The sequence below is a fragment of the Parambassis ranga genome, chromosome 21 (assembly GCF_900634625.1).
Source record: "Parambassis ranga chromosome 21, fParRan2.1, whole genome shotgun sequence".
In the NCBI taxonomy this organism is placed as follows: domain Eukaryota; kingdom Metazoa; phylum Chordata; class Actinopteri; family Ambassidae; genus Parambassis; species Parambassis ranga.
Genome location: NC_041041.1, coordinates 9,908,317 through 9,934,967, shown reverse-complemented (window position 1 = coordinate 9,934,967; position 26,651 = coordinate 9,908,317). Strand labels below are relative to the sequence as shown.

At 42.8% G+C, this 26,651-nt stretch overlaps 2 protein-coding genes across 3 annotated transcripts in view; one reads left to right on the top strand and one right to left on the bottom strand.

The window, feature by feature from the left end:
- LOC114426192 (zwei Ig domain protein zig-1-like) overlaps positions 1-7,173 on the bottom strand; it is an 11,525-nt gene extending 4,352 nt beyond the window's left edge. For both annotated transcript variants that reach the window (XM_028393435.1, XM_028393436.1), the window contains exon 1: positions 7,057-7,173. The gene's annotated coding sequence lies outside the window, so the exon portion shown is untranslated. The remainder of the gene's footprint in view (positions 1-7,056) is intronic.
- On the top strand, positions 7,125-26,651 carry LOC114426191 (follistatin-related protein 1-like). Its single transcript, XM_028393433.1, has 11 exons — positions 7,125-7,311; positions 7,438-7,494; positions 18,940-19,041; positions 19,134-19,263; positions 21,044-21,076; positions 21,331-21,461; positions 22,509-22,627; positions 22,956-23,068; positions 24,096-24,206; positions 24,326-24,414; positions 25,414-26,651. Exons 1-11 carry the CDS (start codon positions 7,309-7,311, stop codon positions 25,453-25,455), a joined length of 930 nt encoding a protein of 309 aa, XP_028249234.1. The 5' UTR covers positions 7,125-7,308; the 3' UTR covers positions 25,456-26,651.

The window sequence follows — 26,651 nt, the reverse complement described above, 5'->3', positions numbered from 1 at the left end:
AACAGAAACAGGAAGTTCACACTTCAGTTCACACACAGAGACAAACGGTCTATCTGATTGACCCTGATTGTCCTTCACATGCTGGAAGCAGCCTCAGAATGCAGTGTGCTGTGAGTTAGCCCAGCAGGTCAGTGCAAACCAGATGTGTGAGTGCATGCAAGTGTGTGAGAGGAGGACAATGATTTTTTGACTCTGTGACAATGCATATGCATGCGTGTGTGTGTGTGTGTGCATTTAGGAGTTTTTGTTTGTCGAAATGAAAGGTTAATGAAAGAGAACTGTGGTCACTGGGCCCCTTCGATCACATTATAAGAAGAGCTAACCAGCAGAGAAAAGAGATGATTGTTTTTCACCAACAATACGTGAATTCTTTTAATATCTTCCTCTCATTTTTCACATTAAAGACGTAAAAGCCTTTAAAAACTTCCCATCTTGACACAGCCATGATTAACCATGATTAGCGGTTTTGATTGCAACCATTATCTGCTCTCTTCAATTTGCAATTAATCTGACAGGAAAGTATTGTGCACATTAAAGTGGCACAGGAGTCATTCGCACATAACATTTTGAGCCTAATATAGGAAGTCTCAAGCCTCAACTCCTAACCACAAAGGTATACACACACACACACACACATGCTATTAGAGTAGAGGCCACATCGTTTCCTGGAACATAAGTCTAACCTAAATGTATAGTGCCTGTCTCTAGGAGTGTTTCTATCAAATAGATATCTAAGAGTCAATCCACTTCCCCATCACTGATAAGAAGGAACTAGAAACAAGCACTGACCATCACTGTGAGTTTTACACAAGGAGCTGCGTCATTGTCAACATGCAATGCCTCATTTCATGGCGGCTGCTTTTGCCCCACCAAGTGGTGGCCCTCCGGGGCTGAGACATGAAGGGGCTCTAGGGGCTGCCAGGTACAAAAAAACAGTTTGGTCTATAGCTGAGGGTGAATCTTTTTTCTCATTTAATTGTATTAGGACTTAAAATTACGCATAATTATTGGTAACAGGCTGGTGCCAAATGACAAGCTGCCTTCTGGAGTGTTTGTGGACTGTGACGCTGCCAACATGGTGACAGTTGGAAGCTCCCACAGAGACTTAAACTAGTTTTTCAGAAACCTACAAGGTGATGTCATGGAAGGTTTGTACACACTGTCGTAGGTCTTGATATAGACCCTACAACGTGGTGCCAGTCTTCTGCTTCCTCACATGCAGACATGTTTCTCACCAGCAACAGGTAAAAAGTGCTAATACATGCTAACACTAATGGAGCTCTTTGGAGCATTAAATATTGTTTCATACACTGATAATAACCTGGATTCTATTGCAACATCTTTTTACTAATTACTCCTTTACATCAGAAAGCTTTTCTGCTTTTTTGCGCACACACACACACACACACACACACACACACACACACCCAGGCTGCTTCTGAATCACACTCACACTTTTTGTCTGCAGGCGTCAGAAAGAGATGATACAAATCCTGTGATTAAAGAGAGCTCCAGCAGCAAAAGAGAAACTAATTGAATGTGCATGCTGCATGTGTGTGTGTGTGTCAGTGTGTGTATTTGTGGAATTCTCTTTGGCGAGTCTCTGACCCTTTCAGGCATTGATGGATGTTTGTGAATATTTGAGATGCCTCTTGGAAAGCCCCTGGCAGAACACAGAGAGACACGAGAGGAGCTAATACCTCTGTTCTCTGTTCTGAACACTGCACACGGTCTCTGTATGTATGTGCATGAATATAAAACAGTGGTAGAAGAACACAGGTTTATACAGTGATTGCACGGAGAGAGAGAGAGAGAGAGAGAGAGCTCCGTTGGACATGAAAGTGGTTTGTGTGCATCTTCACCAAGCTGCCTGCAGAACAAATGTGTGGCCTTTTTTGAGTCAGTGTGTTTAGATTTTCACACAATGGCCTGTGTGTAGGTGATACAGGAAGAACTGGCAACCAGCATTCACATAACCAATCAATCAAGCTGCTCCTGGGGACATTCAGTTTGCATTTATTCTAGTCTTTTATATGTTTTATTGTGTGTTCTATGAGGTAGAAAGGTCTGTACCGTGTGTGTGTGTGTGTTGTCAAAACAACAATGTTGAAAGAGATCGGGGTGCCGTTTTCAGACATTGTGCTTGGCTGTGGCTAATTTCTTCTAAACAGGATTGTGTATTAGCTAATTGTCGTTCACAACCGCAGTGTTTCACACTTTGGTCCGCTTTTCTTCCCCCGTTTATCGTGTTCTGAGAGGATGTAAACAAAATGAGACGAGCCCCCGGCATCGGACCGGGGACTCGTCTCTGTACTCGTTCTACTGGATCTCAGTGCTGCCTTCGACACCGTAGATCATCGCATCCTGCTACACAGATTAGAACACGAGATCAGGATTACAGGAACAGCACTGCGCTGGTTTAAATAATATTTATATGACAGATTTCACTTTGTTCATGCTAACGATGTGTCTTCCACAGGTACAAGGGTTAATCACGGTGTTCCACAGGGTTCTGTGCTCGGACCGATCCTGTTCACCCTCTACATGCTCCCTCTAGGAAACATCATCCAGAAGCACAGCATAAACTTTCATTGTTATGCTGATGATACCCAGCTGTATTTATCCATGAAGCCTGAAGAAACGGAGCCGCTAGTCAGACTACAGGCGTGTCTAAAGGACATAAAGGACTGGATGTCCTCCAACTTTTTACTATTAAACTCGGACAAGACTGAGGTCATTGTTTTTGGACCTAAACATCTCAGAACTAGTTTATCAGATAATACTTTCTCTCTGGATGGAATTACTCTGGCCTCCAGTACGACTGTGAGGAACCTTGGCCTTATCTTTGATCAAGACATGTCGTTTGTCTCTCATATTAAGCAGGTCTCCAAGACCGCTTTCTTTCACCTGCGTAATATTACTAAGATCAGGAGCATCCTCTCTCAGAGTGATGCTGAAAAGCTCATCCATGCTTTTGTCACTTCAAGACTGGACTACTGCAACTCTTTATTGTCAGGATGTCCACATTACTCCATCAACAGTCTGCAGCTGATCCAGAACGCAGCAGCTAGAGTTCTGACAAGAAGCAGCAAAAGGGATCATATCTCTCCTGTTCTAGCGTCTCTTCACTGGCTCCCAGTGGACTCAAGAATACACTTCAAGATCCTTCTTCTAACCTACAAGGCTCTTCATGGACTTGCTCCATTGTATCTGCAGGACCTGATTGTACCATATGTTCCTAATAGGACACTCAGATCTCTGAGTGCAGGTTTACTTGTAGTTCCTAGGATTCATAAAAGTAGAATGGGAGGACGAGCTTTCAGCTATCAGGCACCGCTATTATGGAACCAGTTACCAATCTGGGTCCGAGAGGCAGACACTGCCTCCACCTTTAAGACTAGACTTAAAACTTTTCTGTTTAGTAAGGTGTACAGTTAGACCTTAGGCCTTAGACCTAGTGTGTAGCACAGCTATGCTGCTCTAGGCCTATGCTGTCAGGGGCACAAACATGATCCACTGAGCAGTTTCCCTCTCACCCTCTAACCTCTCCTTTTCTCTCCTTAGTCTGGCTCACACTGGTCTCAAGACCTGCACGCTGACCTGCAGTCCGGCCCGTGAAGTCTCTCTTGCTCTACGTTGTCGGGGGGCACAAACACGATCCTCTGAGCAGTTTCCCCATCACCCTCTGACCTCTCCTCTACTCTCCTTAGTCTGGATCATACTGGGTAATATCGTCTCATAATCTGTGTTTATTGTCTTCCTCTCTCCGCTCTCTCTCTTTGCAGGTCTCAGACCTGCATACTGACCTGCAGTCTGGCCCCTGATCTCTCCTGTGCTCATCGACTTCACTAGCCCCTGCTGCTCATCTTTGCTACCAAATTACTATTCCTACTTATGGACTAACGATATATATAGATATCTATTACAATATAATCACTGTTTCATCTCGCTGTCATGTTTGCTCTGTACTGTATCATGTTTGTATCATGTTTGCTCCTCTCTCTCTCTCTCTCTCTCTCTCCTTCATCCTCTCTCTCTCTCTTTCCTCTCTCTCTCTCCTTCATCCTCTCTCTCTCTCTCTCTCTCTCTCTCCTTCATCCTCTCTCTCTCTCCTTCATCCTCTCTCTCTCTCTCTCTCTCTCTCTCTCTCTCTCCTTCATCCTCTCTGACTAGCGGCAGGACTGGTTCCCCCTTAAGCTGACGGGTCCTGCTCAAGGTTTCTTCCTCTTAAAGGGAGTTTTTCCTTGCCACAGTGCTCTTAGGGGGGTTCCTGTGAAGCGCTTTGAGACAATGTCTGATTGTAATATGCGCTATATAAATAAAACTGAATTGAATTGAATTGAATTAAACAGAAAATGGTAGATTTAGATGTGCCAGAAAATCTTGTACAAAGGTCTGTTTTTTACCCAATCAGAACACAAGTAGAAATCTGCCTTGTAAGACATGTTTATCATTGTCAGGGAGGTTGGTTTAAACCACACAGTGACTGAAAACGAAAGGTACGTGACAAAGAAACAGTACAACACTTTGTGGAAGCATCCTTTGTCCCTTTCAGTTCTAGTTTCAGTTTCCTGGCTACTACAGTAGATTTTAAAAGATCATGTATAGACCCAAAAGGACAGAATAGACTGCCCTGTACTGTCACTACCTGTGTCCCCATTGAGGGGCTGCCTCCTCTGAAGGATGCTGTCTATGGCATGATCCATGAAGAGCGTGCTGGCAGCTGTTAAATGGGAGGTCTAGTGTGTAAGTAAGACTTCCTGTTCACCGTGATGTGCTAGTTCTGTACCCTGGAACCCTGCAAGTTGATATTTATATTTAAAAGTGTACTCTTCAGCTGTTAGGGTTAGAATTAGAATTGGAAAAGCCTTACAGGCACAGAGTACATGCAACCTCCTCACAGAAAGGCCCCAGCCAGATTCAAATAAGGAACTGCCCTGCTAACCACAAAACCACAAATCCCAGAAAAACTGCAAACAAATAAACATTAGGGACAAGTGAAAGCAGTGGGAAGTTAATTTGAGTGTCCACATGTGATGGTAAAATCTACCAGTCAAGCTTGGACACAACAGCAGGTTTGTTGCAGGAGCAGCTTCTTTTACAAGCCATGACGTGTTGCTGATTGTGAACCTCTTCTGTTGTTTATGTGTTTGACATTTTAGTGGGAATTATCAGTGTAGCATTAAAGGCTGTGAGCCATGTTGGCCCAAATAGCAGCAGAGGTTTACAGGCTTCTTTTTAACTTCACACCCCATGTGTACATCGTATTTTTCTTCAGACTCAGGTTTTTCATCACCACCTGCCGTCGACTCAGGTATTCTCTTGAGACACCTTATCAGACGACACACGGCTCCCTGTGAAGCCACAAAGGGCTTTGAACCCCACGCAGCCATCCTCCCCAAGGACCCAAACACACTTTGTCAAACTTGTTTTTTTTTCTGCATAAACACGTTTTAGGAGTCAGAATTGGTCGCTAACAAATTACCACAAAAACTCAACAGTTCAGTCATCCCTCTACAATGCTGCAACCCTGTTGCTTTGTTGCCTTCACACAACTCCCAATGGGAAGCACAAAGAGAAAAAGCCTTTTCACACAGCTTCCTGCACAGCAAAGGTCACAGAATGAGTTAGACAATATAGAAAAATACATCATATCCGTCCATAGTGAAATGCCATCTAAGTCATCTAAGAGGTCTAAATACAGCAAACAAAAACTCATACACAGTCAGAGAACCATAACAACACACACACATTGCTACAGAAACATAATAATCACAGTATCTATGTAAATACTGAAAGGGGATGAGGTATAATTGATGGCTTGCAGTGCGGGGAAAGTCTTTCATCCTCGTCTTTCTGTTCAGAATTCAGTGAGCTGCTGTGTTCGGTGCCTCAGACTGTCCTTCCTAACCACGCTTTAATTACTTCACGGTGGAGCCTGCTCACCAGAGGTGATGTATAATCCTGAAACTATGATATCACAGGAACCTTTGAACATAAATCTGTCACTCCATGAGGTAAAAAGGTCATTCTGTTCATGGGCATCAGGGTCTGAGTGAAGGATGCTGCTGGAGGAGGACATGTCTTTTGCTTGAATGGTCTCTTAGATCAATGATGTGACAGACTATTCACAGCTGAAAGAGAACAACAGACTGATATGATAAGAAATGTGAAGGACCTGCAGCCAAAGACTGAAACCAGAACCATCTGGTCTTCCTGACACTTTGGTTGATAATATTCACATGTTTATATCACATGAATATGTGTTCAGTAACTCCTAAATAGTTTTGTTAAAAGGAGACTAAACGGCATTAAAAAGATTGTTTCTGAGGTGGCTCGTTACAATCCATTGTATTGTTGTTGTTCAGGGACAGTGCCCTCTAGTGGCCAGAGGAACTATGACAGTTTGATATGGAGGGGACCAGGATAAGTTATATTTTTCCATCTGTGACAAATTCTGTCCTCAGAGGTAGACAGTGTGAGGTGCTGCTATCAGTTTTTTTGTAAAGTGCACACTCACTCCACACAGACAAACATATCAGGAACTATAATGCCTTCAGCTGCCACAAGAAAGCAGAATTTAAGTTCACCAAACTGAGGTATTGTCCACAGTGTCCACCCATTTCCACGCTTCCTATTCTTTGTCTATAGCGTTGAGAGACAGGATGTTAGTTTGGAGAGTTATGCATAAATTTCTTGTTATGATTTCTGGAAACTGGTTTGATTTGATTGGACAGACTAATGGAACAAACCATCTAACAGGGTCAGAATCACACTTATTAACCGCCTTTCCATGTCCAGATAGAAACCTGATTCTTTTCATCTCACATGATGGGTTTTTTTCTTCTTACCGTAACTGTCATAATAGCTGATTTACCGTTTAGTAAAATCATCCCAGTAAAAATTTTATTTTCTGAGACATTAAAACACTGAACTACTAGAGCTATGCAGCCAGGCAAACTCTCCGAAGTATTGATAGACAGTCATCAGTAATCAGTACCTTTCTGTTTAAAATGCATTTTATAAAACCATCATATTTACACACAAAACACGCACCGACACACACTTTCTCCGGTTCCTCCCCATCCTGTGCTCCTCTGTAAACGTCCTCGGAGGACTCCAGACGTTTTCATTGGCCGCGGTGCGGAGAGAGGAGGAGGAGAGACTGACGGGCTGGCAGGAATTTCTCAGCGCTCCTCAAATTTCTTGAAATCACGGACCCTCTGCTCGACTGCGTCCCGACAAATATCCGGACCAGCACCCCCTTTTTTCCGGAGCACATTCCCGAACGAAGCCGCTCGTACAAAAATGGTAACGTTGTAGAGTGAAATTCGGCTGTTTATCCACAAGTTTGATGTCTTCAGTGGAAACCGAGCATTCGCGCATTTGTTAATTCTTTCTCCGACTAATCCGTACTTTCTCTTTTTGTCTGTCCAGATGTTGAGGAGTGTCTCTGTGCTCCTGCTGCTGGCCGCGGCTGTCTGTAATGCAGAGGTAAGTTTGACTGTTTTTTAAGTTAACATCATGATATTTGTCGTTGTTGGGCTTCAAATGTTGTCTTCTGTCTGTGCCAAACACTTTATTACCATTACGCACGAAAGTGTCCTTCTGGAGTAACACGCAGCAGCTTTTGTTCGTGAAGCTAAAGCGGCTTGAACACATCTGGAAAATAATCAGTGTGTCATCCGAGACAACCCGGTGCCGAGGTGAAAATGAGCCATGCACAGACCCCCCAGAGTCTGGCATTGTTAGGGGGTTTTTCGATTTTAGATCAACCATCACTTTACAGTTATGCGCAATGAGCTCATTATTGGCACAGGGGAGGGGACATTCTCCTCCTAAACATTACACATATGAGGCACAGGAAAAGTGTGTGTGAACTGAAACCTTCACATTTTCCATCTTGGACCACACACACACAGTGACACTCCTATATTTGTGTGGAGTTGTGAAGTTAACAGCATGGCAAAAGCTCCCATAAGTGGACAAGAGTGACACCAGAGTGACAGACAGCTGTCAAAAGGAGAGGACATCAGGCGTGTGTTTGTGTGTATCCCACAGCCCAATGCTGGGGGTTTGATGGCTCTCTTCATCAATATTGTAAGATGTTGTGGTGCCAAGTGGCAGCTGCTCTAATGGCATACAAACACGGTGTTTGGGTGGTCATTCAGAGAGCATGTGTGTTCGTCAGAGTGTGCTCAGAGGTTGTGAAAATACTCACCTTTTAGGTCTCGCACTGCAGCGCTAAGTAGTCCAGCCTCTGAGTACACATGAGTTAATGTGCTGTTAGATTAGCTGGCCTGATGGCACAAACAGCACGGGGTTAATAAAAGCTCAACACATGCACAGAGTGACCACAGGTGTTTGGTTGTGTTCAATTCATATTCAAATTCAAAAGCTTAGTTTGATTTGTACCACTTTCATGATGCTCCTTTTACACTTGACTGGAATTTGTCTGCAGTGTGTAAGGCCACTAATTGTATCTGTTTCAAGCTCACACACTGTTCATTCAGTCACTGAATTTACTAGAGAAATGCAATTTCCCCATTGTGACCTAATAAAGGTTTCTTAATCTTAATGTTGAACCACTGTACTGGCTTCTATGCAGAAAAGCATGAAGACTTTTGCGATAAAATGCTGCATATACCCACTCATTTCAGTGTTAAATGGGTTGAAAGCCTGTTAGCTTAGGTTAGCATGGATAGAAGAGTGAGCTTGGCTTACTCTTAAAAGCAACAGAATCAGACTAGCAGCTCCTCTGAAGCCCTCAGATGATAGCAGGAGCCCTTGTGTAGGTCTCCACTAAGTTGCCTGGCAACTATAACGTTGTGTCTAATTTCAAGGGCTTTCATTTGCACACCGCCTGGTTGTAGGCCATACACTGCATGCACTCTGGTAGTGCATGAGTGTTGATAAGATTTCCAACCTGATAACATTGTATCGGTTAATCATACTGTAGCCACTGTATGTTACAGTAATAAACCGTTAAAGGTTGCTATATTGACCTAGTAAACAGTATGGTAGAAGGCCACGTGTGGTGGGGCGACATCTTCAGCATTTTCTCTAGCATTCTGTTATGAAGCTAAAATCACTGAAGGCAGGAAGTTTCTATCACGTCACACATTTGGACCATTGTTAGTTGACGATCCAGGTTCTTCTAGGCTATTGCATGCCACTAAATAGCGAGTATGAATATAGAAGAATATAATCTGAGATTAGATATGCTAACCAGCTGCTTGTTGTTGCTGTGATGATCTGTGATGATTTGTGTGCTCAAAGTGTTACTTAGAAACACACACACACACACACACACAGCAGGTGGTACTCCTTAACCTCAGTGGACACAGCTGTTGAACACCTGGCTTTGTGCTGCCTGCTCTGTTGACCTGCACAACAATTACAGGACAAAGAAATAAACAGGGCAATAACTGTAGCCTAAATACAGTCTAGGTCATTCAATAGCTTACAGCTTTCCAAAATGCGAAACACAAGATAACCTAATTGTCTGCTCCCCTGTTCTATCTTTACGGCTAAATGCAGACGGCCATTAGTGCTGAGCAACATTGCTCACAGCCTGACATGTGGGCCTTCCCTGCTGACCCTCCACTGCTGCTCTTATCTCTGCCTGCTGGCTGCAAAAATGTGTCATTGTGCGTGCATCTTTTATTGAATTGCCATTGCCATGATATGTGAGGTATGACGTGGCGGAGACTGAATGCACCCACTGAGTAAATGGGGAGGCATTAGAAAGGCATCTATTCTCCGAAGGTAATTACCCTGATAATATACGGCCTGTTGACTGACCGTGGGAAGGACCTGAGCTGGAAGACCATTATACTGTCTGAAGGAGGTCGAGAAGCTGGAGCAGATGCATGTGATGTGTTCAGGTTATGTTAAATTTACTGTACATGCAAGATGGATGAAAACAGGACGGATGTTTTTAGGCTACTAAAATCTGGACACTAACTCCTGATTTATTATGTAGGAGAAAGCCTGCATGCCTCCTGAGGTGAGAAATTGCTGTGTTTGAAGATAAGCTGCTCAGTGTGGTGGGGTGGCTGAGGTCGAGACCCGAGGAATATTCAGTGTGTGTGTGTGTGTGTCTGCAGGCTGGAAACCAGATATGCATCTTGTGAATAAAACTGTTTTACTCAAACACACCGCGAGCTTGATATGCAAAGGGGGTCGGGTGCATGCGTATAGTGAAAGTCATAAGAGTTTGCAGCCCCCAGGAGACGTGTGTGTGTGTGTGCACACACACCTGCATATAAACAGTGAGAGACAGAGGAGCCTTTCTGTTTTCATGGCATGCACGGTTATTGTATTATCCTGCATTAGCTGTTGTGACGGTGGTGGAATGACACAGTGCTTAATTTAGTTATCTTGTGTTTGGAAAAAACAGATGTCAAAAGGGAAGCCGGACGAGCAGCATGCTGCTTCTCTAGACAAGAGGATAAAAAAAAACAATCAGAAGCTGGCTGATTGTGGCCCTGGATCTGATCGAGCCGCGGCCTCTCAGGCACCCTGCCATGTTGCCATGTTGATGCTTGTTCTTTCTCATTCAAGGTGGGCTAAAAATATCCGCCCAGGTGGAGAGAACATGAGCATGAAGGGACGCTGTGTCCTCTGTCTGTATCAGCCTGCTCTAATTACTGTAGCTCAACATCCAGTCATGGATCCTGCGCAGGGATTGTGGAGGGGCGGTGAGATAGGGTGATGTAAAACAGAGAGGAGATGGAGCCACAGTCATGCAATTATAGCCGGGGAGATTGGGAGTGAGGTAAGGCTTGGCTGTGCATTGAGGGGGTAGAGAGGGGGGAAAAAAAAGAAAGACAGAGGGGGTGTGCTGTGTTTCATGTCCCTGCAGTGTGTTCACTTCACTCTTGGCTTGGCTTAAAAGGAGTCCTCATTTAGCTTACCAGCTGTACTGGTGTCTTATCATTACCGGCACTCTGCACTCAAAGGCACTACACACATAAATTAACACACACACACACACATAAATGACAAAGAGCGGCACTAAAGCCTAGTCAAAGGGTTTGAGACAGAGATAATGAATATGTGACACGCCAACTTACTCAAAGTTAAACGTGTGTGTTAGAGGAATGACACATCATGGAGTAAATCTCACTTTGATCCACGACAAAGGCAGTGAGATCAGAATCATCATTGTGTTGGAGACAGTTTGAATTTCCTAAAAGAAAGATGACAAAAACAACTAAGAGCTTGTTTACTTCCCTTCAGAGATCACCCTCTGTTCAGGGTTCTGTGTAGACAAAATCAGATCCTGCATCTGAAATAGAATCCCTCTAGGATTAGCCACAAACTGGCTGACACTGCTCTTTTTGACGACAGCCTAAAAACTACCAGGGTGTTGTACAAACAGGCCTTTCTTAGGTAGACATGCTCTCATCTTCCTATGATGCTTTAGTATCAGTGATCATTTCTGTTGTCAGACACTGCCGCAGCATAGAAAACATCTAACCACCAACCAGCACATGATCTGCTAAGCTATGCTACCCAGCTTTGCAGGCCTCTAGCTGTTGGTGGTGAGGTAGCCTAGGTCAGCATTGGAGTCCTTGTGAGAGCAGGAGAAAATGGCGACAGCACAACAGGAGCAGTTTTCCTTGTAAAATGTGTTTAATGTTATGAATTGGTTTTAAAATCATCCTTGATCAGCAGTTTTTGTGCCAAATCCAGTCATGATTACAAACAAAACAGCTCACAGTGTCAGGGGGCTCGAACCACAGACTACCCCGTCTGTCTCCAACCTACTTCCTGGCTCTTTACTTCGACTTTTGTGGCTGTAGTGCTCCCATGTTCGGATGACTGTTTTATCCGATGTATGTATTATCAACCAAACCTTTGTGAGGACATGTTGTTGAAATGAGGGCAGACTAGATGCTGCGCAATGTTAGCATACATTGGAGGATAGCCTGCTGCTATTCTGTTGACAATCCTAGTTAAGTATTGAATGTTTTGCACTTTTTTAAACAAGGTTTTATTTGTGTGTGTCTGCAGCTGTGAGCTGTATTTACCCTTTGCCAAGGCTGCTGTTGTTGTCAAATGACAACTATTGTTTCACTTCACCTTCACTGCATTGTGAGGATTTGCTGCTGTCTGCTGCTCCCATGTAGTACTTAGGTGAATATAATGAGGTGTTTGCATTAGGAGACAGTGATGGGAATCATTGTGACATTTTATGGACCAAACAATCAGCAGAGAAACTGCAGATCGAAAGCTAATGAAGGTAATCATTAGGCATTTTTTACTCTAAATGCACTGCCACATGTACAATACTTAAACAAGAAGTCTTGCTTGTTTCATGCTTGGGGAAACATGTGAAACACATTGTGTAGTATAATGAGCTTTAAAGCCAGACATCTAAATCTGAGCTCTGAGGCTTTTCTGCAGTTTGTTGCTGGAAAAAAAAAACCCTGCTGCATTGAAGACTGTGATTGTTCTGCCTAATTTCAGTGTCTGCAGCCCAACAGTTTTTAAATGCTGGCCAGCACTAAACACGTCCTGTAAATGGACCTTTTCCTTTTATAAACATGTTCCAGCCGTTAGCCCCGATACTGGCCCCAGAGAGGGAGCAGAGAGGAGGGCAGAGAATCCACGCATTCCCCCGGCCTGAGCCTGAGCCTCCCTCTCTCCCTCCCTCCTTCTCACCCTCACTTCCCCTCTCTGGCAGTGGAAAACTGCCAAGAACAGAACAAGGGTGAGTCAGAGGGGAGGGAAAGGTGGAGCAGAACGGGAGAAAGTTTTGTGGAAAATAATGAAGTTATCTGGTCAAGAATGAGAACAAGTAAGAGAAGAGAAAAATGTAGTGAGAAAGGGATGAAATGGGTCGATGAGACAAAGACAGGTGGTGAGGACATGGCGACACTGGTGTCACAGCAGAGGGACAACAGTGGAGAGGAGGCCGGGGGGGTTGCATTCATTTTATGTCCTTTGGTGGTGTTTTAACTGCGAACAGATGTAGCTCAGCCCAGACTGTGACTTATTTCCTGCTTTCCTGCTTTCTCTATGTTTTTCTTTTCTTCTCTTTGTCTCTGAGTCTTTCCACTCTGTTATCTTTCCCCCTTTTTATGCTTCTTCTTCTTTAAGGGCGTATTCGCTTCATTCCAGCTCTTGAACGAAGATGGTGTAAAATAAGAGGCAGCAGACTGGGGTGACATCATCCCGGCCGTCCGGGGTGCATTCCATTCACACTGAATAAGAAACAGGGAGGAGATTAACAGGCAGTTTGCTGTAAACTGCTCGTTGCCCAGAGTCCCTTTGTTTCTTCAGGGTTAATCTCAAACCGGGGTCCCCGGAGAGCAGTTTGAGACCACCCGTAGAGCTCTCACTCATATCTTTATAACACTCCGGCCTCATTATTCCAAGGACACATCCTCTCCTTCTCTGCTCTCAGCTGTCAGTCACTTGCTGTGTGATCCACGGAGGAGTCGTTTCAGCTTAAAGGAAGCGTGTCAGTTGTCATTTTGTGGAGCTGAATATGTGTAAGAGACTTGATCCCAAGAGGCTGAGATGTGAAACTGATTTGATATAAATGAATAGATTCAGAGTGTGTGAGAATGGAGGGATGTGAATTATTGAGGGCAAATGCTACAAGCTTTCAAAACCAGAGCCGGTGATAGTCTGTGATGTTCCTCCCCTGTGTGATGGATTTAGCCACGAGCTTTCACAAATTCCTTAAAGGAGGGAACTGGATCAGAGTTAGCTTACAGTGCAAGCTCCCATTCTTCTTTGGCTTTGCTCCACGTCTGTTCTGATAAGAGAAGCAAGAAGGAAGAAACAGGCAGTTGAGCCCATGTCTCGTGATGCTGGAGAACAATCCAGAGCTGGAGAAGCAGGGGCACCTCTATGACCCAGATACTGTTGAGATTTTTGGCTCAAGGCAAACTGTGTCGGACCCCGGCTGAGGCACAGCATAGCTCAGGAATGCAGCCCTCCACCTTGTCATTCTCTTGATTCTGGCTCCTGTGTGTATCCCTCACACTCACATCTTGTTTTAATCTTCTGTATTTTCACCTCATTGTCATTGAAAGCATGTAAAACACAGGGTTTGAGGGTGTTTCAGTTGCCTTGCTGTGCACACATTTGTCCGTCCATCTGTCGCTCCGAGAGTCTCTGTCTGTATCAGTGTTCTGCTTTGAAAAACATGATGTTCCAAACAACTTCAAAAAGGCATCTGTTTAGAACAAGCACTGCGGGAAATACAGTTGTTTTCTTTGTAACTAAGAGGTAGATGAAGTGCCAGAAGCTTAGCCTGGCACACAGACAGAAAACAAAGGGAAGCAGCTAGCTTGGCTCTCTCTGAAGGTAACAACATACATCTAGCTATCTGAAGTGTTTTCCCTTTGCCCAGTGCAGGAAGTCCTGACACAGAATCCAACTAGGCCTGAAGTGTCCCTCCAGAGTCATTATTTCAATCTGAATCTGTCCTTATTCTATTAAAACCGGCTACATTCTGTAGCTTCGTATTTGGTGCACAATTATGAATCTTTGTGCAAAATGCTCTAACCCAAGAAAAAAGCAAATAAATGTTTTTCAAAATGTCAGACTACTCCTGTAAAATGTTTCAGATGGATGTAGTAATTTTGTACTTTAAAAAAAGTTTTAAAGGGTTAAAAAAAGTTTAATACAACACTAAAGAAATAATGTCAGGTATATTATAGTTAATATAATTAATAGTCCTCTAGCTTGTGCTTGATTTTAAAGAGTAGGACTGAATTTTTAATCCTGTATAGTAGCCCCAATGTAGCCTATCCCACAATGCACGTTGAAGAATACTGCACAACAGACGGTTGCTATGGTAGCATTAACGCTACATCCATTGCACTCCTTATTTATTTATCCTGCGGCAATGCAGCACATTTGAATTGTGCAGCATTCTATGATGTGATTAACAGAGCTGAGGAAGCGATGTGAGATGTGTCCATAAGAGTGAGTGGGTGATTTCAGACGCAGCCTAAAGTCTACTTGTTAAGCTGCTGGATTCTCACACACGTTTTGTGAGCTTCAGCCTGAGTGCTCCAAACTACAGTTGTTAGGACTGAATAGCTATGACTAAGAAGTGGCAGAGAGATGCTCAGGCACCTTCGAAGAATTCCGTTCAGTTTTAAATGCTTTTTCAAAAACATTTCCCAAGAATGACTTCCTAGTTTGTTCAGTCAACAAAACATCTGGCACATCAAGATGGGATCTCATTATAGCTTCAAACATGACATGAAGATGAGTTGTCTGGTTTTCTAACCTGTTTTCATCCATGACAAGAGACATTCAGTGACTATGAAACATATCTGAAAAACATGTAAATGAATATTAGTAGGAATTAAATATCACAATATGGATTCACAGAAATTATTATCAGAAAATATTAATTTAGAATCTATGCTCTCTGTATGTGAATAAATGTCATAGCAGTGTGTGATTTAGTGTGCAGGCGAGTTCTGTTTTATTCCATATGTCATATTAGCCAGCTCACTAGCTTCATCTACATATGTTCAATAAATCCACCACAACACCGCTGCAGTGCATCCTAACATTTTACATTCAGTTACTGCTGGTACTGCGTGTGTCATAGAGATGTTGATGCATCTCAAGCTGAGCCACCTTTCACCTTTTTTTTATAATGCAGCACCGGAAAGTACAGCATCTACAGAATCAACACCTCTCTGACACAGCGGAGAGGAAGAAACAGCTCCATGTGCAGAGACATGGTTCTGCAGGTTTGCTCTGTCGGACTGCTGTAATTGCATCATGGAAATGTTACGTTTAATGTTTAAGTTCCATTAAGAGTTTGCTGCTGTAAGCAGATCCACTGCTTTTTTTCATAGTGTGTAAATCAATTATTTCTATGCTAATGAGGAGCAGGGTGCATTGTGGGAATGGATTCATGGTGGCTGTGAAGTGACATTCACAGGAGAGAAGCATTGATTAGCTTGCTAGGATCAATGGAGCATCTCCAACATGTACTCAGGCATGCAAACACAACACATAGGTGAGGAGAGCAAGCATGCATACAGAGAGATCTAATGATATGTGCTGCACATTGTGCTTTGCTGTAGTGGAAAATAATGGAGGCCTTACTTTACTGAAGCATGAATACATTGCCCTTTAACTCAAGTCAGCCTCAGCATGGAGCCATTCAACATGTAGCAGGGGGAGAAATTGACTTCAGCACCTCAACGTCTATCCTCTTGTGTCTTCACCATCTCCGTTTCTTAATATTCACAACTTCTCCTCCACTTCTTCCTCTCGCTGTTCACTTATTACTCCCCCCCCACCCCCACCTCCCACCCCCTTGACTTCTATCTAAAGCTCTGCAAGGCTGGTCTTGGTTCACTGGCATGTGTGTTGCAGCTGTAAAAGGGCAATGGCACTGGGAATAAGAAGGCTAGGCAAGGCAGAGAGAATTACAGAGGAGCAGAAATTAAAGCACACTGAACTGTGAGGCACCATGCAGAGACAGAAAGATGAAAATGATGCATGAGAGTTTTGAGAAAAATCATTTAACTTTTAATCTTAACATAATTTCATCTTTCTGAGTGAAGAAGACTGATGGTAGCAGAAAGAGAGGAAGAGAGGGAAGCTGAGCTGTGAAATGTGTCTGTGTACAGTCAGTTGACGCTTGAGGCAGATTTCTGTATGAGGAATATTTATTCTGTTGTGATTCACCAGGCGCTTAGCACGGCACTGGATTCTGTGATTGGTTTTAAATGGGAGAAAAGGCATCATTTGTTTTTTTTGTTGAAAAATTGATGTCATTTAACTAGGACGCCCACAGTGGGTGTGTAATTTCTTGTGCTGACTTTGTACATTTTTTTTCTAATGTTGGCTCTGCTGGTGATGGGTTAATGAGCGTGTTCATGCATTCTAGATATCTGAATCATCGTCTTCATTACTGTGTGTGTCCAGATTTTTGTCTGGTTATATTACAGCAGATAGCTCCCAGCTTGGATTTTTGTACAGATATTATATGTTTATTAGTGAATTATACAGTGACTGATGGGCTCTTATTCAGACCTCTGCCTCTAGTCTTTCTGATAAGCTAAGCTAACTTTAATAAGCATCATTTTTAGCATATAGATCTGAGGGTATGATAAATCTTTTCATCTAAACATCAGCAGTATGTTTGGTTTTGTTGTTCTCAAACTGCCTTCTTTCCCTTCCTGGTCTAGTGTTAGAAACAAATGGAACAGATGTGAAGGAGTAATGATGATGATGATGAAACCTGATAATTGTTAGAGACACATTTTAGCAAATGAATGTGGTTACAATAAAAATCCAACATTACACCTCAAAACAAAGGTGTGTGTGTGTGTGCGTGCGTGCCCACTCCTGTTCATATGCATAGTGAAGGCTCCAGGCCACATGCTGGCATGATTTATGACCACATAAGGCAGTCCCCCCACTCCACCCCACCCCGGTTGGCTGAAGGTGACATTAACAGTCTTTTTTACCCATTGTTTGCCATAGTCTCTTGTTATATGTCTGTGTGTCATAAAAGTCTGCTCTGCTGTGATCTCATTACGGCTTCCATTTGCCTCACTTGATTGACACGTCTGTCATCTTGCCACAGCACGAGCCTGTATATGTGCTCACTATGGCAACAATCCACTTGAATCAGATAGAAAAAAATAAAGAGGAACCACGTGTCTCTGTATTCATTAGCTAAATGTCAGGGATCCTCTGCTGGATTGGCTCGGAGTGAGAGAGACGGACAGACAGGCGTTCATACAGAGCCCATCCATTATTCATGTTCTCATCAGAGGTTTCTACAGGTTTCAACAGGTCTCCAGCCCATCTGTGTCTAACCAACTGAATTGTTCAACATGCTCAAGGCCACAGAGGTTGCTTTGAAGATTTTCCATGACCTCAAATATAAGTGCATGTGTGTGTGTGTGTCTGAAGTATGCATAGACATGGAGTAAACCCCTACAATCCTCTCACCAGTTGTGTGAGTTGAGTTTACATCTCAGTGATGCTTGCATGTGACTGGTTATGGAGGTTCAGCTAACCTCCTCCTTCATGTTAACCTACATACCAGACTGTGCACTCGTTAACACACACACTGAGACTTGGAGGCCAGGTCACGTGGAGTCTCACCGAGAAGGCCAACTTTCTGTCTGCAGGAAACAGCGACTTAGGGAGGAGGAGGAGAGAAGCATGGGAATGGGCCCAAAAGGAAAACACAGCTTAGACTCCAGATGTGGAAACACCCTGTACACACAAATACACACAGACATATACACACAGAGACAGAGAAAGGAGGAGGTAATGAGGGTCATAAACCGGCTCCACTTGGCAGTTCGTGATTGGCTGGTTTGTCGTTCTGGTCATTTTTTTAGAGTCTGTGCTTGGCAATCCTCTGAAATGATGCAAACAAAAGACACAAATGTTAGTGTCACTGAGAGCAAGTGGGCATGTAATAGAAACATCCTGGATCATTTGAATAAAAGAAAGCAGTTTGGTTGTAGCCATGTTTGTCTTACTCCCAGCGCTTTAACATGCATCACTGCTTAACTGTTTTATTTAGTCTGACTTCTTAATCCAAGTCTGATTGTACTGTAATTCATATGGCAAATACTTCAGTCTCCAGTGACACTAATTAAATAGCAAGAGTAAGGCAACAGACAGGAAGCGTTTATTTAATCAAGCCTAGAAATACTGGGGCTTTTAGTGATGCTCTCTGACTTTGTGGAGAGGCTCAAATGAACTGAAGTTCTTGTCTCAGAGATCAACAACTGTCTCCATATTTGTGTTTGATTGCACATATTTTAATGTGAAAACACTGCATTTGTGTTTTGAGTCACATTATTAAGTGCTTTCAAATGAGCCTGTTGGAGTGCAACAGCGCCGCCCACTGTGTAAAGTCAGCACAGACTCTTTTAAAAGTCCCTGCGCTGTGTTTGTTATCTTGTTTTCCAGGAGCTGCAGAGCAAGAGCAAAGTGTGTGCCAATGTGTTCTGTGGGGCCGGCAGAGAGTGCGCCGTCAACGAGAAGGGGGAGCCCAGCTGTCTGTGCATAGAGGTGAGCGTCCTGCAGCTCAGCAGTGAACAAGAGATATGTAAGGAAGTAAATTAAACAGCTGCTCCTGATGTTTTCATTTCCTTTTTTCCCAGAGCTGCAAGCCCCACAAGAGGTCAGTATGTGGCAGCAATGGGAAGACCTACAGGAACCACTGTGAGCTCCACAGAGATGCCTGTCTGACTGGCTTGAAGATCCAGGTGGCACATGATGGACACTGCCATGGTACCAACAACCACACACATCACCAAATGATAATACACTTACAGCTGCTCCATCCACTACACAGACACTGTGGTTAGGCACATAAAGTGTTATCATTATTAATAATAATGAAATGTTCCTATCAAGAGTTCTGATGTCAGGAGGTTCTCTGCAGAGGTGCTCTATATGAACACTGGTATTTATATAGTTACTGTGCCTTTGGAGGAAAGTAAAGGAATAAATGGAGGTCAGATATACTCTTTAGCCCCTTTTTAGTTATATTTGGCAGCTTGGCTTTGAGCTGGGACCTTCCTGTCTGTCATGTGTATATAAATGTCACACTTCCCTGTTCTTGCCTTGTGATTGTCAGCAGCAGCAAAAACCTCTAGGAACAGGCATCAGTGACAACATATATGCTTTATTTAATCAGAAAGGAAGAACTGAGGAGGAGGTGGAGATCAGAGGAAGTGTAGGCAGACTAAAGCAGTTTACATAAGGTGTCCCAAATGAGATTTTTCCAGCATGATGCATAGAAGGAAATCAGGAAACAGGGCTCTCAATGTACATATACCAGCTTTTATACTGGGATTTTAATACTACACTAAATATATGGACGTTTGAGACTATAACATAACTATAACTAGAGGCTACTAGTCTTTTTTAGGTTATGGTTTTTATTATATTAATTTAAACAACTATCTACCGTATCAAAGTTGGTATGTGTATTTAGGGTCCCTGTAGTGAAAGAAGGTTTAAACTACCATCTGCATTAAGACCTCCCTGCATGTGGAAGGCCTTAGGCAGGAGAGTATCTGCAGAGACCTTTCAAAGACAGAACAGAAGCATCAAATATGACATTGATTAAATCACAACATATGAGGGAGGATCGAGTGGAGGAGAGAGGCCACATCAGTTTACATAAGGCGTCCCGAATGGGAATGAAAGGCCATCTTTATGCCTGAAGTAAAGCTAACATCAGTATGAAGATGTTACTAAAGACTTGTATCTCTTTGGATAAAGATTGTGATTTCTCAGCACAGGTTATTTGTAAATATGAAACATTAACTGCCTCCTTTTTTTATAAAAAAATAAATCACTGCATTAAAACTTAAGTATTAATTATAATGGATGTTTTGTATCTAAGATAAGATGAGGCTAAGGAATGCTGTGGCTCGGAAAACTAATTTGGAGGAATGTCATGGCTGAAGTGATGTGGAAACAATTAATTTTTAATGCTATTGATTAAAATACTGCAGTATCCTGTGTGTGAGATTGGTTCCTCACTGTTCCAGCATGCCTCTAAGCCACAACACAATTATGTTTTGTCAGACTACACTTAGACTGAGAATCTCACTGTGTTAGACGGCCAAAAAGCTCATCTCTGACGGCATTCAACTCACCCGACAAACTGTAAAAGTGCTGATAAATGCACAGTTAATTGAACTGATTAGTATGTGATCTCTGAACGAGCACATTTTTTATGGAGCTGATAATGTGGAGGTGACTGGGTTCACCCAGCCAATCTGCCCTTAACATTAACACCACCAGCCACCGATTAATGCTATTAATAATCAGAGTTATCTTGACTGAACTTTTACTTAACACTTGTCACTGTCAGGCTCGCTGTGTCCCCGTTGGCTTGAACATTGATCTGTGTCAGAAAAGGTGGTCAAAAGGTTTCGTCATGCAGACCTTTGGCCGCGTGTTCAGTGACAGCCAGGTTTATCTGCTATCATCTGAATCAACACAGTTCAGCTGATTTTGTCTTTTTTTCTGTCCTTTTTTTAAAAATCACCTTCAGAGAAGAAAACGGATCAGGCTGCTGCCTCTCCAGGTGAGTGGAGGCCATCTTTGTGTTTACTTTAAGTGTGTGTGGGATTTTTTTGTTCTGTTACTTTTTTGGCTGCTATATGTTTAAATCTCTGGCATAGGTTGTGTTAAACTGTAGTTTATGGTCTAACAGAAAGGGCATAATGACCCCAGAAACTGACGTATGCAGAAGAGGGCATGGGTCACTCATGGGAAAAAAAACTTTTATGGATTTTTTATTGATGCTGTTGACCTTTGGAAATGTTCCCACTCCTGCAGTGGTGTGCTACGCTGCTGACCGCAACGAGCTGAGGAGTCGTGTCATCCACTGGCTGCAGACTGAGGTCGTCCCTGATGGCTGGTTTGTGAAGGGGTCCAACTTCTCTGACATCCTGCTGAAATACTTCAAGGTGGGCCGCCACCCCCACCTCCCCATAACTGTCCTGATCCTTAAAGCTGCCTCAGCCTGTGTCTAATTATTCATGTGACAGACCTTTCATGCATGTCAGCTGATTGTTGTTATAATTCAGTTTAATGAGGATCTCTGTTGTGCAGAGGAGGACCCCTGCCTCTCAATGCGCTGACATGGACGACATTAGAGCAGAGGAGCAGATGGTTGTTTGAAACAACAGTATATATGTGTCACCATAAAAAGGCGGATGTGCATTTCGAGAACAGACTGCTAGCTTCATGTAGCAGCCCATGAATGTTTTAACGTCATCTGTTACACATGATATGATTCATTCTAGGTCTGGCTGTTGTCTGTTTTCTGAAATACAAAATGTACTTTTTAACCCTTCAGTTGTTCTAAGCAGTGCAAGCTAACATGCTCACATGTACACAAAAAGAACATGGCCGCATGTATAAAAGTGTCATTTGGGCACCAGCACAAGGGGTAACATAGTTGCCATAGAAACAGAAATAATATATAAATAACATAATAATGTTTTTATTGCTGATGATGTCCACTCAGACCTATCCAGGGTGGACCCTGCCTCTCACCCGTAGATAGCTGGGATAGGCTCCATCCCCCTGTGACCCTGCACTGCAGGACAGTCTGAAAAAGTCTGAAATTTTGAGATGTGCAGAACTTTTGTCTCCCCCCTCTGGCAGTGAGAGTAATAACGCTAACATTTCAGCTATTTGCTCTGCCTAAATAATGTATTATTGTCTTGAAACTGCATTCATTTCTTTGTATTGTTGTTATGAACAGAGCCCTGGAACTTTACAGAGCTTGTAGTGTTGTGTTTGTCCTCGCCTCTGACATTGACTCAACACTGACATTTTCCTTTATCTGGAGCATCAGAGATGTTTCTGAGAAGCTAACATCCACCACACTCCTCGTTGCTGTAACCTGCTTCCTCTCCATGGATCCCTTTTGTGTTTCGCTTCTAGAATCTCAAAACGTTCTGGACTGTCTCTTTAATTGAGGTTTTGTTGTTTTTATTTCCATGCAGTCATATGACAATGGCGACTCCCAGCTGGACTCCTCTGAACTGCTCAAATTCATCCAGCACAATGAATCGGTGGTGGAGCTGCAGTCCTATGCCGACCAGGAGAGCAACAAGCTGCTCAGGTCAGTGTGTTTGTGGGTCTGCATGCTGGACCTGAGTGGAGACACAGCACTACTGTTTGCATATTTTTCCACAACATGCCTTCAAGCACTGGTTAGTGCTTTCACACACTGAATGTATCTGTGTGCTGCTGTTCTATTTAAAGCCTGTTCCATAAGTCCTTATGGGCCAAAACAAACATAACTGAAGGCCCCCTGTGGGAGCCAGACTGATATAATCACCTGGACTCTGTGGAATAAAAACCTCTTAACTAATTATCACATCTGCAATGCGCTTGTTGTCTCTGTTTGCAGTTAATATTTATTCTGTATGCATGTTTGTGCTTCTCAGGAGTCTGTGTGTCGATGCCCTCATTGAACTCTCTGATGAGAATGATGACTGGAAGCTGAGCTTTGACGAGTTCCTCAACTGCCTGAAGCCTGGCTTCAACCCACCAGAGAAGAGTGAGCTTAAAGTCATGCTACAACATACACATATACATCCATATACATCAGTACATTTATAACATATATGACAACAGAAGCTCAGTAGTGCAGCCCTGGCTCTCAGCTAGCTGTAGAAATGAGCCTGCAGTCGCTGCTCTTTACTCAATTTGTTATAGAAGCCTGTTCATGCATCTGCTGCCAATGTAACTGGGGTAAAGTTCACATGGAGTAGAGGCATTGCTCTGTCAGCCAGTCACTGAACCAGATTTAAGGACACACACACACACACACCACACACACATACACAAATGGATATTTGGCTGTTTGTTTAACTCCGGTTTGTTATATAAATAGGATTCATTGGGCATTGACTTCTTTGGAAATAACTTTTTAGGAAGCAGTCCTCCCACATACATTCTTAAAGGGACAGTCACCCCAAAACCTTTTGTTTATTTCATTGCTCATCCAGCAGCTTAGATCCATTACATGTGGTTACTTTTAGCTAACTCATGAAGAGCCAGCAAAACAAAAAAGATCTAAGCAGGAATTAAAGGGACAGTTCATCACAATATACACAATTCCCTGTGTTCTGTGGTTCTGTTTGTCCACTGAGTTCTTGTCCAGAACATTTTTTGTGAAATAGATGCCACTTAGCTCACACTATAAACCGAAAGCCATCTTGTTATTATACTATTATCTTTAAAAGAAGGCAGAAATCTCCAAATATCTCCAAAACTTTGAGACTCATACAGTCTAGGTGGGTGAATAGCACTACAGAATTTTTGAGTTTGTCCCTTTATTTCTGCTTACCGTAACTTGCCCTTTTCTTAATTGTTAGATAACTGGTAACTCGTTTGATGAATGAGTTAGCTGAAAGTAACCAGATGCGTTCAGTGTTGCTGGATTAGGTTTCAGAATGAATGATGTGGCATTTTAAAACGCTGACAAGACATAGTCATGGAAACTGATATCTGTCTGTTATCACTCTGCTGCACTTCTTTATCAGTGGTTTTGATGAGACTGCTTGTCGTGTGTCTTTCAACAGAATGTGCCTTGGAAGATGAGACATATGAAGATGGAGCAGAGACCCAGGTGGAGTGTAACCGCTGCGTTTGTGCATGCGGCAACTGGGTCTGCACCGCTATGACCTGCACTGGTGAGTGAAGCAACGGAGAATAATCCTCATCCTGTTTATTGCACTGAACTTTTGAATGAATTCAATTATTTTTGGGGGGGTAAATCAGATGTACCTTGACCATGTTGTTATGTTTCCAGACAAACAGACGGATGAGTCTGCAGACCCTGGAGCAGAGATGACTGAGGAGGAGTGGAACCTCCGTGTGGCTGAGCTGAACAAGCACCAGGTCTGAATGAAACAGATGAACCACACCGACAACATAAATCAAAGAGTTTTTGCATTTCACACCACTCGAGTTATTAAAATCAATCATTTGACTTGTTACAAAGTCAATGAAACGCCATCAACATGAGCCAGAAGCTTGGTGTCTGTTGTTGTATTCCTTCAGGTTTTAACCTTGGTTACTTACAATGTGTTTCTGAACAAAGCACATTTGAATCAAACTGCTCAGCCAGCACAATTCAGTTCACAGAGTGGGAATGGGTAGGTGTAAATTTTTATGTGACTGCGTGTACCCACCCAGCGCAGCCTGGAGAGCCACTGTATCAGCGGCTTTATTACTCCTGGCATGAAAAATGAAACAATCAATCAAAAGCTGCGGAATAAAGAAATGTTTTCCAAATTAGATCAATAAAACTGTGTTGTGGATGTGAAATAGAGGGCAGATGGCACATAAAGGAGACAAACGATGACTAACGCTTTATGTGATATTTTCAAAGGGTACTGACGTGCTTCACTACAATTACTCAGAAACTAGCCCTAAAAAATGAGTTTTGTGTGAAGTCACTCAGTGAGCTACATCACTCAACGCAACGCCAACATGGCCGTCACCACCGCACATTTAAATGCAGATTTAGGGAGACACTCCAGCTGTGAGAAGCAGCTGGACTGTCTTACATCCTGCCAGGCCTCAAGCTGTTTCTGAGCAACAGTGGCTCAGACCATTCAGCTTCCTGTGATGAAATAAAGCTAGTTGCATGTGTTTGAGTTTTACATCACAAATTACAAATTGCAGCAGAAATGACTTGTCTTTGTCTCTTGACTGAGATCTGTATTTGGCCTTCAGCTCATTATGACTAATATCTTATTATTAATGTGTTAAACTAAACTGTGAGTCAGGATGGAAGCCTGTATAGGTTCCTACGAGACAAATAGACTGAATTCACTTCATTTTGATTGATAAATTGTTCATTTTGATTGATAAAATGTTTGATTGATTACACAGGAAACAGTTGAGAAGATGAAGAGCAGCACTAAGGAGGCCTAAGTGAGGACACGGTGAAGGAGAGGATGCACGCCATCACCCTTCCTCCATACTTGATTTAACTTGCAGCCGTGTGTTATTATTAGACTTTTTTTTCTCCATGTTCCTCTGCTATGTTAATTATTATACATTTTTTACAGTGTTTAAATGTTTGTGTTGATGTCTGAGGGCAATCAGAGCGTGTACTCAGATTCCCCTCTGTTCAGTACTGTCACGTTGTTTGATTGTATTTCTGCGCTCCGACACTAGCACTGGGGCTATTTTTTACTACAACCTTTATATTTTTTACAGTTATTGTGAAAATCACTGTCTCTGGAGTATGGTGGTTACAGTGTGGGATGGTGGTGAGGTTAGCAGATTGGAGTGAAGGTCAGGATAAGAAGATAACAGTGCGTTTGATTTTATTGCCATTTAGAACTGCCGCAGTCAGACACTACTTGACGGTTGCTCTTCATCCTTTTTTTCTCTTTTAGATTTTAGTTTTCTCACAACTGTATTTGTATCTTGCTAAAAAATTTTGCTGCAAAAAAAGGTTTGCTACTATGTACAGTATGTTATTGGCATTGAGTTGCAACTCATCTTGTCCCCATGCTATGCTCAGGTAAGTTTCTCCTGGACAACCTGCGGCCAGGTGAGACCTAACTTGAACATATCATGGTGAAAACTGAAACCAAAGTCTTGATGAAGTGTTTGAATGATGTACAAACTTCTCCAGGTAAAACATTACTCTGGACCCAGCAACAACACTATACCTGTGCTTTCAAAAAAAAAATCACTCTAACAGAAGGACTAGCCTCACTGTCAGCTGAAGTAGCTTAGACGCATCAATAACTGGGTGCATATTAAACGTGTGTGTGTGTGTGTGTGTGTGATGAGAGTAGTGTGGTTTGTTACGTGTTTTCATTTGTTTTAAATCTGATTTGGAATGTTTGATAATAAAAATCAGTGCCTTAGACCTGCAAACCATACCGGTCTCCACCTTTGCCTGAACACAGGTTCTTATTGCCACGAGGCATCGCGAGAACGAGTGAGCTTTGCTGTTGTTTAGCAGTAAACTAGTGCTTTGTGACTCCATCCCTGATAAAGTCTGTGTGAAAGTTGCATTACTAGGTTCAAGCGAAATCTTTGTATTCCACTAAAAAGTGAAAAGACTGTAAGGATTATGTATGTATGCCCAATAAAGTCCATACACCACAACA

Coding starts and splice junctions, on each gene's coding strand:
- LOC114426191 (XM_028393433.1), top strand. Junction 19,042..19,133: donor CCAGCTGTCTGTGCATAGAG/GTGAGCGTCCTG, acceptor CTTTTTTCCCAG/AGCTGCAAGCCCCACAAGAG. Junction 23,069..24,095: donor CTTCAACCCACCAGAGAAGA/GTGAGCTTAAAG, acceptor GTCTTTCAACAG/AATGTGCCTTGGAAGATGAG.